The sequence below is a fragment of the Stegostoma tigrinum genome, chromosome 1, assembly GCF_030684315.1.
Source record: "Stegostoma tigrinum isolate sSteTig4 chromosome 1, sSteTig4.hap1, whole genome shotgun sequence".
Taxonomy (NCBI): Eukaryota; Metazoa; Chordata; class Chondrichthyes; order Orectolobiformes; family Stegostomatidae; genus Stegostoma; species Stegostoma tigrinum.
In genome coordinates, this window is record NC_081354.1 from 53987525 (window position 1) to 54000060 (window position 12536).

Here is a 12536-nt window from a genome sequence, read left to right on the forward strand (position 1 = left end):
TCACACTCTATTGGATGAGCAGGGTAATTTATTTGAGTGTCCAAAATGTGTCCAGTGAAGACAGCCATAGATTAGAAGGCACACCTCATGCTAAATGCAACTTATTAGAAGTTGAAAGGGAATTATTTAATGGTGGGGGGGTGTAGCGCAAAGTTGATCACTGTATCGAATAGATGGCTGATAGGCTTTGGGGAGACAGGAGAAAGGTAAATAATTGAGAGATAAGATCAAGTTTATGTCCATGGGAATTGATGGCTTTGTTATTGGATCTTTGCACTGGAGATGACAAAAAAAATCAGAAATCTCTGGTTGAACTTTCTTTTATTTCTGCATTCGATATGGGCATTACAAACAAAGCTAATCTTTCTTCATCATTCCTCAATTCTCTCGAACTGAATCTGGAGCTACATGGAAGTCATACCAGGTAAGGACAGCAAATTTCCTTCTACAAAGGATATCCGTGAGCCAGATCTTTTTAATGTCAACAAATAATGGTCACCATGACTAGGTTTGGAATCCAAATCCGGAGTTTACTCATGAATTGAATTTAAATGTCATGAGTTACTTTAGCGGCACTTGAACCTGTGACCCCTGAATCTGTGCATCCAGATTGCAAGTCCTCTGACAGTACCAATATGCCTCTTCACCCCTTGAAGGAGCTGTTGGTTAAAATACTCAAAAGAAGTTTTGAAACTTTGCATACAATTATCTCCACCATAAAATTGATTATTTCTTCCTGCTATCCTCATTAAACTCTCCGTCTCAGCTGTCCTTATTGATATTTGCATCTAGGCAATGAGTGTTAGATGGTCCTTTTCTATTCTAAGGGACATTAAATCTAAATAAAAGCTATTTTTCTCCTTGCTTGATCATCAAATATCCCAAATCCTTGCAAATGAAATACTTTTGAAGTGAAGTCAGGGACAATTAGGGATGGGCAACAAATCTTACCCTTAACAAGAACATCCACATTCCATGAAAGAATGAATGTGAAACGTGACAGTAGGAAGGTATGAAATGAGGCAATTAATTTGTATCCAATCAAGGAAAACTGGAATAAGTACTGTCCAAGGCAGTAGGGTAACCCCTTTACTCTTCTTCATAGGAGTGCCATGTAATATAACAGGACAGAAAGTATCTTGTTTTAATGCATCATCTGAAAGAAAGCACCTCCAACCATGCAACATTCCCTCAGTAATGCACTAGAGTGTTTTCCTGCTATTATGACAAGTCAAATATAAATCTTCAGGGCATTAGGACAGGCTTATGGTAATGCCATGGATCAGCATCCCACATGGTATAAGTTGCACCGTGTGGGGCTAGATTCAGGTAGAGCAAAGATGAATCGATAGATAAGATGAAATTGGATTTGATTAACAACAAAAGGCACAGTAGAGAATATATTTTCAATAACATATTAGTAATATTAGAGCCTGCTATATGTCAGGTTACCATATATTTAGTACTGATGTGCAACAAAACAAAGTTCTAAAGAAGCATTTTTTTAAAAACAGTTCTTGACCTTGCCTTCTCTTTGACCAGTCTGCCTTGAAACCCAAACTCTTATACGTAGCACAAAACTACATGACAAAAGTGACTCCATAATCTTCTAACTGGGGGGCATGGCTGTTACTTAGCTGGACTGTAACCTTCACATGACATGCAATTAAGACCAATTCTTTCGCCACTTGCATTATGCCTTCCAGAAGGAGTCAATGAATACTAAGACTAAGGATAATCTTTGGTGGTTTTTGATATTGTATCTGTGTCCCTACTGAAACCCTCTAAGTTCATTGCATCAAATTGCTTTTTAGTCTTCAAGGCTTTGTACCATTTTGAAGATATGGACCTTGGATGCCCAATTACGAAACTGTTTATATTTGGATATGTATTCTTGATGGTATTTGAATGAAAAATGAATGAATGATGAAGACATTGTTCATGATTATCTGTTAGATGGAAGAAGGTTATCCATTTATTCAATGTTGGTGCAGATCTTTTAACAATTTTTTCAAGTGTTCCGATAGTTCAGATGATGTAAAGAGGTCAATTTTTTCGTGCAAGTGAAACATAAAACTTGCAATAACCTTTGAATAACTGACTACAGAAACCGTTTGTCTAACTTGTTGGTCGGATTTTTGCTCTTACCACCTTAAGGGAGTAGTCGCTACCTTTGAAGGGGACCCATACCACCCCATTTTCTATTTCGTACGGCATGTTGTTACGAGGATCATACAATCCCCCCTGGTAGTAAATTCCATTTAGATTAGCTGACTGACAACTATTGTACCACCAGCCTCCTCCAAAAAATTTTGCACAGTTCTCCTCCCATTTATCGTTATCTCTGTCATAAGTACTAAATTTCATATTTGCATGGGAGGTATATTCACTATCTAACGGCAGCCCTGCTACTAATGCATCCCCAGCATTTCCTCCATAACTGCCAATGTTTAGACGATAGCTTTCTGATTCAGAACTCACAGTTACAGTGTATTCAGCAAATGCCTCATTCCCTGACCAGTCCTCTAGCTCTATACGCAAGATGCTTTCCTTCTGTGTGAGTAAATGGAGGACTTCATTTCCCAGCCAGATGTTTCCATGGCCTTGTTTGTCAATGTTACCAAATCCCTGTCTGTAGTCATCCCAGGATCGGTTAAAGTTAGCTGATCCATTCATTCGCTGCTGAACCAGCACCCAACCACCCAGTTCAGTGCTCTGATCACAGTAAACTGTTACAACGTCAGCAGAGCCAGTAGGTTTTATCTTGAATAAACCATTTTCATCACCAGACGCATGCTTTTGCATGATGTCCATGCAATCTGGAAACAAACATTAAAAATGCACATTAAATTAGAAAAGGAGAGCATATGAACAGCAGTTTCAGATGGACACAAAGAAAAAAGCTACTGTTAAACATATATTCTATGCAATCTGATTGTCAGTATCACAAATTACATTCTCCAGAAGGCTTCTTAGATATTTTTAAAAATATCAAATTCCATACCCAGCATTCATTTAGACATTTATATACCTTACACTTTAGCAACCTATGAAATATTAATGTGTTTTTTACCGTGTTTGCAAAACAAGTAACAGACATCAATCAGAAATGCCTATCCATGGAACCATGTATAACACAGCTCATTGATTCAATCTGCATATTGACTCTATGGAAAAAAATGCAACAAATTTTAATTTAAATTATAATTAATCATACCTTTCCCAATGTAGCCTTCAATCTTCTGCACTTTATCAATGTTAAAGCTACGGGCCTGCAAATCCACACGCTCCTCTCCACTTTCATCATCAAAAGGCAAGTTTAGTTTCAAAGTTCTTTGGGTGGTACTTGAGGATTTTGAAAAGCCCTTAGAATCGTTTGTATTGGTGGACTGATGGCTACAGCTGCTGTTAACAGATTCAGCGTGAGGTGCATTGTCTTTAGAATTTGTCACCTCTTTGGTTGAAGGGCAGGCATGTTTTCTGTTGTTAGTCATTACAGAATTCTCAAAATGCCCCAAAGTTGAATAATCGGTGAAATCACTAGAGCTGCTGTTCTTTGTTTGAGCTAAATGAGCAGAAGAGCCTTCACTTGTTTGTTGCAACGGTAATTCTTTAAAATCTGTTTGGCCTGAATTGAGGATTGACAAATCAGAAGAAGCAGCTTGATTGACTGCCTTTGTGTCACCATGTTTGGTGAAAGTTTGATTTATGACAACTTTAGAACCAGATACAGAGTAGTTTGATTTGGTGGAATAAGAACTATATGAAGAAGTTGATTTGACTGAAACATTTATGAAAAGTGGCTCTTCAATCCTATTATCCAGGCTGCCGTGCTTTAGGGATACATACGTTTTCTCTGTGCTATTTAGTCCATGGGTTAAGGGCACAAAACTACCCTTCATGCTAATTGTATGATTGTCAACACCTTTGATTGTGGATATAATCTTTGGAGTCATTGGCGCAGAAGTTAAGAATGAATCTTCATAAAAGCCAGTATCTTGTTGTGAATTTGCATGTGGTGCATCATTTTCTATGGTAATTAATCTAGTGTGGAGTCTAGTTCTGAATGTAGTTCGTTCCTCAGATTTCTTCATCAAACTCAGTTTGAGCTTATGTATTGGCTTGTCATTCACAACCCTGTCCAGTTTTATGCCTGTCATTGATTGGAGGGATTTCTCCATTCGGACATTACTCTCTTTGTTGGCATTGTAAACAACTGACTTTGCGCAAGATCCTTTGCAAGATTGTATCTTGATGTCAATGTCAACCTACCAAAAAAAAAATTCAAATCAAGCAATGCCAGTCATTAATGGGAAGAATGAAATTTGGGGAGTTTCTATTTTACTCCTTGCATCACCAAAGCTTTACGGCCATGAAATTTCCAAACAGCAAGTAGATAGTGAAAGGGATAACTGATAATTCTCTTGTATGAATTATGTTGCCTAGTCATTACTGGAGGCATACATTGATAAGCAGCACATCAATAAACTATAAAAGGAAAATGTGGACTAACTTTAGATTATTGAATGAAATTAGTCTTTGGCAGTAGCACAAAAAATGATGGTAGTGAATTAGTAGCCCATTTTACACAATGCCCACTGATTTTTCCCATTAGCTGCCCTCAAGAACAAAGAGGCCACAGATGCAAAATTAAATGTGAGCAACATGAAACAGATAGTCAATGTAAGGTCTTTACACAGAGACTTGTGAAACAATGGAGTTCACTTCCAAGGTTAGCAATTGAGACAGAAGCATGTTAACTTTGAGTGGATAAGCGATGAAGGAAATATGGGCCAAGAGATATGAGAACAAGGTGGTGAAATGTGATTGGCAATCGGATGGAGGATAATTGCTATTATAAGTTATTGGGCCTATTTTCTCATTTTAATCTTTGGCTCTGATTTTCATAGAATGAGAGTGACTCTGCAAAGCAGATGGGACCTAATTCTGAGATTCCCACTCCCTTCCCAATGCCCCCGATTTTCACTGAAGATGGGTAAGAGTGTGGGTGATGATTCTTCACCCAATACTCCCAAACTGGCCAGCTCCATTGCAAATGATGCACCTCTGAGCACTGTGTAGTTTTAATGGAATTGGACCCACTTTTGATGATTCATGGTTTAACGCCCCTCAGAGCAGTTATGAACCATAGTCTGGGTTTAGGAGCCTTTTGAAAGGTTCCTTCATGTTCCTACCTTCCACCTAATGGTCCATGTCAAGTCATTGGCTACTACTGCCCATCACCCATACCCATGGAACCTTACAGATCCTACGCAAATATTGCAACATGTGCCCCACCCACACCAACCCTTCTAAAATCATTATGATGCTTGGTTAAAAACTGAAACTCTTATAATAGGATAATCTGAAGTAAGTTTGTCTATACAGGTCCAAAGTGTTGTTGACTTTGACACTTCTGAGGTAATCATTTGTCTTTTATTCCTCTAATTTTTTTTACCATTGTCTTAATGTTTATTTGCATAAGATTAAGGGATGTCAAGTGCTTAAAGCTTCTGTTATTGATACTTCAATGACACATTTGTCAATCAGCTGTTGTTTTCCAGAAATCAATGTTTTTTAAATCAATTTCACTCTTCCGGTGTCACCATATGATTAATTGTTTTTTTCATATAATGTACATTGTGGAAATTGGCATGGGAAATATAAGGGGCAAGGAGTGGAATGGAGCATGAGTTGGCATTGAGATAGCATGGGCAGTGAATGGGGACGTGACGGGGCAAGAGCTTGAGTGCCTGAAATGTAACCAAACACCTGGGACAAAGTCTAACAGAACCAAGGCAGATTGTGAAAGAGATAATAACCAGGCTACCCCAGTACTTAGCAGCTTCCGTTGCCACTTTGGATCTGTTTCTGTGGGTAATGGGCCTGCCACTATTCCATGCCCCTGTCGCTTGGCTGAAACAGGTTGCAAAGGAGCTTATATACTAGAATTGGGAAATTTCCTAAATTGAGCTATCTGTATTGGTAGTGAAAATCTAAACATTTATGCATTTCTTAGCCAAAATGAAATCATGAAACCCAGCTCCAAGAACATCTTATCAAAGGAAGGGAGGACTTTTATGATCCTTGGTACAAACATATTAATCAAATGATCAGGTGTCATCTAAGTTCAATATTTTAATTATAAAGACACTGATAACATATATTAAAGATAGTTAATTATAATCTGTTACATCTTGTGCCATTTATGTGTGGGGGATGTGTCAGATTCAGAAGGAGACCATAGAGGTTTTGAGTGTTTTATGGTCGAAGCTGATGTTATTATTTAACAAGTCAGCTCTCATACTGAACTCTAACTTGATGGATTTTTTTTATTTTAATGAAGTGGTCTTCCTTGAAATGTGAGCATGCAATGCCACAGATTTGGATTTAGCAATAAAACGGAAGTCTTTTACACAAAAGAAATGAAGATAAAATAAAATGAATCAAATTATTTACAATTAAAAAATGTTTAATGTTTTTGAAGCAAGTAGTAAAGATATAATTCTATCACTCCCCGCAGCATACCATAAGAATACCCAAACATCAGACAGAATGTCTTCTCTAGTTTTCGCTTGAGCTCCTGATGATGAGAATGTGACAGCCTCTTGCATATTTCACCTTGTAACTGAGATTTGGGTTTTGACATAACTCCTCCAGGGTTTTGACCAAACACCTCCAATTCACCAACAACTAAGAACTCGACAGAAATGCTAATCTGAAACTAAAAGAAAACTGTTTTCTCACCCCAAGCTATGGATGTTTAACCTAAACTCAAAAAACAATTCCAGAATCTGAGAGTGCGATGCATTGCATTGTTTACTTTGTTTGCTTGAAAATTCTCCCAATGGAAATGGAAGCCGACTGCTCTAAAACTACTTCTCTCAGACTGCATTTTTAAAGAGAAAGTATTATGGCTGAGGAAATACTTGCAGGTTCTTTCTCGAGGACTATTGACAAGGTGCCATGCAGGAGGCTGCTAAATAAGGTAAGAGCCCATGTTGTTAGGGGCAAGGTACTGGCATGGATAGAGGGTTGGCTAATTGGCAGAGACAGAAAAGGGGACTTTTTTCAGGATGACAGCTGGTGGCTAGTAAAGTTCTGCAGGGGTCTTATTGGGACCTCAATAATTCGGTTATACATTAATGATATGCACAAAGTGGCTAAATGCACTTTTGCTAAGTTTGCAGACAACACAAAGATAGGTGGATGGAGAAATAGTGTTGAAGAGGTGGCAGAGGCTGTAGAGGGACTTGGACAGACTAAGAGATTCCCTGGCCCCAAACACCTCATTTTCACCATGGACGTCCAGTCCCTATACACCTGTATTCCTCATGCAGATGGCCTCAAGGCCCTCTGGTTCTTCCTGTCCCACAGGCCCGACCAGTCACCCTCCACTGACACCCTCATTCTGCATAGCCGAACTCATCCTCACCCTCAACAACTTCTCTTTGGCTTCATCTCACTTCCTACAGACAAAGGGGGTGGCCAAGGGTAAACGCATGGGTCCTAGCTATGCCTGCCTCTTTGTAGGTTACGTGGAACAGTCCCTCTTCTGCACCTACACAGGCCCCAAACCCCACCTCTTCCTCCGTTTCATTGATGACTGAATTGGTGCCGCCTCTTGCTCCCAAGAGGAGCTCAAACAGTTCATCCACTTCACCAACACCTTCCACCCCAACCTCAAGTTCACCTGGGCCATCTCCAACACATCCCTCACCTTCCTGGACCTCTCTGTCTCCATCTCAGGTAATCAGCTAGAAACTGATGTCCATTTCAAGCCCATTGACTCCCACAGCTACCTAGAATATACCTCCTCCCACCCACCTTCCTGCAAAAATTCCATCCCCTATTCCCAATTCCTTCGCCTCCACCGCATCTGCTCCCAGGATGAGGCATTCCACTCCCGCACATTCCAGATGTCCACGTTCTTCAAGGACTGCAACATCCCCCCCACAGTGGTCGAGAACACCCTTGACCGTGTCTCCCGCATTTCCCGCAACACATCCCTCACACCCCGCCCCCAACAAAAACCGCCCTAAGAGGATCCCCCTCAACCTCACATACCACCCCAACAACCTCCGGATACAACGTATCATCCTCTGACACTTCTGCCATCTACAATCCAACCCCACCACCCAAGACATTTTTCCATCACCACCCTTGTCTGCCTTCCGGAGAGACGACTCTCTCCGCGACTCCCTTGTCTGCTCCACACTCCCCTCCAACCCCACCACACCCGGCACCTTCCACTGCAACTGCAGGAAGTGCTACACTTGCCTCCACACCTCCACCCTCACCCCCATCCCAGGCCCCAAGATGACTTTCCATATTAAGCAGAGGTTCACCTGCACATCTGCCAATGTGGTATACTGCATCCACTGTACCCAGTGTGGCTTTCTCTACATAGGGGAAACCAAGTGGAGGATTGGGGACCGCTTTGCAGAACACCTATGCTCGGTTCGCAATAAACAACTGCACCTTCCAGTCACGAACCATTTTAACTCCTCCTCCCATTTCTTAGACAATATGTCCATCATGGGCCTCCTGCAGTGCCACAATGATGCCACCCAAAGGTTGCAGGAACAGCAACTCATATTCCGCTTGGGAACACTGCAACCCAATGGTATCAATGTGGACTTCACAAGCTTCAAAATCTCCCCTTCCCCCATTGCATCCCAAAACCAGCCCAGCTTGTTCCCCGCCTCCCTAACCTGTTCTTCCTCTCACTTATCCCCTCCTCCCACCTCAAGCCACACCTCCATTTCCTACCTACTAACCTCATCTCGCTTCCTTGACCTGCCATCCTCCATGGACTGACCTATCCCCTCCCTACCTCCCCACCTATACTCTCCTCTCCACCTATCTTCTTTTCTCTCCATCTTCGGTCCGCCTCCCCCTCTCTCCCTATTTATTCCAGAACCCTCACCCCATCCCCCTCTCTGATGAAGGGTCTAGGCCCGAAACGTCAGCTTTTGTGCTCCTGAGATGTTGCTTGGCCTGCTGTGTTCATCCAGCTACCCGCTTTGTTATCATGACATTAATAGTTACTGTATTAGGGTTAATATTGTAAATAAAAATGGCAGACTTTGCAACTTTCAGAGTGAAAGCATTGCACTTTCAAAATGAATAATAAATAGACCGCAGTGGCTCACGAAGGCAGCTCAGAACTACCTTCTCAAGGGCAATAAGGGACGGGTAATAAGTGCTGGCCAGCCAATGATGTCCACTTCTCACAAATAAACGAAATAAAAAATTACCTCCAGTCTTGAGACAACCTTGAATTGTTCTAACATGTTATCTTTTAGTATTTTTAACTTGAGACTTTGATCGTTAGTTTTGTTCTGCAACATGGTAAGCCTGGAATTCAGATGATCCACCAACTGATAATAAGTGTCGCCAAGTCCTAAAAGATGACAAATAAATTCTTCTATTTAGTTTTTCATTGGGTTCTGCAAGTACATTTTTTAAATAAATTAGTAATTTGAACTAAATCCAAATGAATGTCGAAGCTGCATTTCCTGAATCTGAATTAATTGGGAGGGGAATTTTGTAGTTGCACAATCCTCAACGGATGCGCTATTGTGATAATCTGAGTTTGTGATTCAATTTTAATTTGTATGGAAATAAAAGCTGACACTTTTAAGAAACATGAACAGAGGAACGGCATAGTCACTCAGTGGCACAGAGCCAGGGATCTGGGTTCTATTCCACCCTTGGGCCACTGCCTGTGTGGAGTTTGCACCTTCTCCCAGTGTCTGTGTGGGTTTCCTCCAGGTGCTTGCAGTTTCCTCCCACACTCCAAAGATATGCAGGCTCGGTGGATTGGCCATGCTAAATTTCCTGTAGCATTCAGGGATGTGTAGATTAGGTAGGTAATGCGGGATGGGTGGGATGCTTTGAGGGTCAGTATGGACTTGTTGGGCCAAAGGGCCTGTTTCAACACTGTAGGGATTCTACGTTTCTATAAACCACTCACCACCTATCTTGCTTAGAGTCTGTCTGATTCTGTTGACAGCTTCAGTCGCAGTAATATGGGTATTCTCAAATGCTGTGGAATATATGTCCAACATCTGTCGAATTGCTTGGATCCTGTTATCAGTTTGTTGATTCTCAGTCTTGATTAATCCCTGAATTCTACACCCAGATGGACATTTAGAGCCCTATTGAATTTAGGCAAAATTATAAAATATTTTAGTTATTTGCAATGTATAATTTCTCAAAAAAATGAAGTGACAACTGCATTACTTACCCAGTCACAATTCATACAAATCTGCCATTTCTTCTCTGAACACTGAGTAGATTTAAATTGGTCGCCATTTCCAATGGGTTGAGGACCCCAAGGTGCAGGGGAAGACTGGGCCTGAATCTTCAATTGTAAGAAATCAATAAAAAGGGAATCCTTTGACATATTCGACACTGATCTACAATCATCAACCTGGCATGTTCCTTTGAACAAAGATAACAATGTGTAGAGCTGGATGAACACAGCAGCCAAGCAGCATCAGAGGAGTAGGAAGGCTGACGTTTCAAACCTAGATTAGGCCCAAAACATCAGTCTTCCTGCTCCTCTGATGCCGCTTGGCCTGCTGTGTTCATCCAGCTCTACACCTTGTTATCTCAGATTTTCCAGCATCAGCAGTTCCTACTATCCCTTGAACAAGGGATAACTTATGTGTGAAAATAACATATTCTCTTCAATAACAGACTCCATTGCTTCACGAAATTTACAATCATGATCAGACAGCATTTATGGCCTCACATAATAAAATGCATGAAATTCTTCTAAACATTGGATATATTTTCATGTTTTCACTGTTGAAAACAAGCATTTAAAAAATCCATGCATTTACAGTAAGAATACAGCACTACAGTAAGAAATAAATAGCTTCACTTCCATTGGGAAAAATTGCAGATAAAGTGGGAGCTTAAATCTTTTTGACTAGGTGTCAGAGTGGTAGAGCATGTCACCTTACTGTTGTTCCATCTTTGATTTCAAAAATTTTATAATTTAAAAATTTGAGCATTAAACATACTTCCCATGATGTCATATTAATTTGGAGTGAAGCTACTTGAAGTTATAGTAATAGGCAACTGCCTGACAAACATACTGAATTAAGAGACCAAATTGTACAACAGAAGCAAATAAACTCCATGATGGCTAATTTATAATATTAGGAAATAGCAGGTGGGAGTGTCCACTTCCTCCTTTCTTTGATCTTCTGGAGAAGGTTCAGTCTACCACCTTGGCTTTCTACCAGAATGGAGTAAGAATGCATTTGGAGCCAAGCCAGATTGTTATGAGATGACCTCTGTCTTCTGTCTGTACCTCAGGACACTTGATATTTCTTTGGAACCTCACTTCCATGTTCTACCCCAATTTTCACATCAATATGGACCCAAAACTACTTGACATGTGTGAAAGTAGCTGTATACATGAAGCCTTAACAACACATGAGATAATAATTGCGTATGTTTTATGCTCACTTCACTGGAGATGATAGTAATGACATCAGAGATTATAATAACCTTTGATTGAATATTTTGTTTTCCACGGAGATGATGTCATTATACTCATACGACAAAAACTGATTTTCCTTCAAAGATTGATTCTTATATTTTCCAAACCTACTTCCTGCTGCAAATCACAATCACAGTGCCCCTACATTCACAAGGACCAATCTGCAAAGGGATATAGCGCCCCATTTCACTTCATTAAATTTACCTAAATCAATACGGATTAATTGCCAACATGTTACAGAAAGACCATTACTTTTGAAGTGTAATGGGATTTGATTTATATCCCACTCTCAATACAGTTCACAACTCCTTCCTAACTTTGTTATGAAGGAGTTATTAGGTTGGCCTACTCTCAGGATATAAATCAGAGCCGCTGGATCTTCACAATGTATCCTCTGTGTATGACTTATTCATAAGGAAAACTTACCCAGTCAACTAACATGAAGCATACAAACAAACCAAAGGCTTGTTTAGCTCTCATCTTTCTAGTTCTGCAGCAAGGCTTTGAGGAAAAGTCACTTCTCTCTCCCTTACACCAAATTTCAAACCTACAAAATCGTGATCAGTCAGTGTTAGTGGGAAACCTGTTTACCTAAATTGTGGAGGCCCTGTTGATCATTTACCACCGAGGCCTTTCTGAAATTCTTGGGTTTTTTTTCTGATGCTTTGTTGACGCACCAAAGGTCAATAGATGCTAAAGCCTGTGAAACCTTTAAGCAACTACAACATGGAATTTCTGTGGCAACTCCACTATGTTTTTAATACAGATGGCTCAACAACAAGTATAGGTAATAGCACTGTGGTATTGTTGCTGTATGTATAAACCAGAGACCAATGTAATGTTCTGGAAAATTAGGCTTGAAATCCATCATGTGCAATTTGAATTGATAGTAATTTGTAATTAAAAATTCCTTCACTGTCGTTATCACAATATTCTGCAGTTATCTCCCTAAGGGCATTGTGGGTCACCCCACAGTACCATGGAGTGCAGCAGTTCAAGAGGCAGCTCACCACGA

At 40.4% G+C, this 12536-nt stretch overlaps 1 protein-coding gene across 3 annotated transcripts; it reads right to left on the reverse strand.

The window, feature by feature from the left end:
- Positions 1 to 1935: 1935 nt before the first annotated feature.
- fga (fibrinogen alpha chain) lies at positions 1936 to 12073 on the reverse strand. Of its 3 annotated transcripts, XM_048543562.2 has the most exons (6): positions 11948 to 12073; positions 10253 to 10369; positions 9980 to 10163; positions 9261 to 9406; positions 3218 to 4268; positions 1936 to 2819 (listed from the first exon to the last, which is right to left on the reverse strand). In XM_048543562.2, the coding sequence occupies exons 1-6, from the start codon at positions 11999 to 12001 to the stop codon at positions 2119 to 2121; spliced, it is 2253 nt and encodes a 750-aa protein (XP_048399519.1). In that variant the 5' UTR covers positions 12002 to 12073; the 3' UTR covers positions 1936 to 2118. The 3 variants fall into 3 exon arrangements, with proteins under 3 accessions (XP_048399519.1, XP_048399529.1, XP_048399538.1); XM_048543572.2 differs by lacking the exon at positions 10253 to 10369; XM_048543581.2 differs by lacking the exons at positions 9261 to 9406; positions 9980 to 10163.
- Positions 12074 to 12536: the final 463 nt, after the last annotated feature.

Excerpts from the sequence above, each read along its gene's own strand:
- fga (XM_048543562.2), bottom strand. The coding sequence starts at position 12,001 with ATGAGAGCTAAACAAGCCTTTGGTTTGTTTGTATGCTTCATGTTAGTT. Across the intron at positions 10,370-11,947 it reads GCTTCATGTTAGTTGACTGG|ATTCAGGCCCAGTCTTCCCC; the intron begins GTAAGTTTTCCT and ends TTACAATTGAAG. Across the intron at positions 9,407-9,979 it reads GACTCTAAGCAAGATAGGTG|GACTTGGCGACACTTATTAT; the intron begins GTGAGTGGTTTA and ends GTCATCTTTTAG.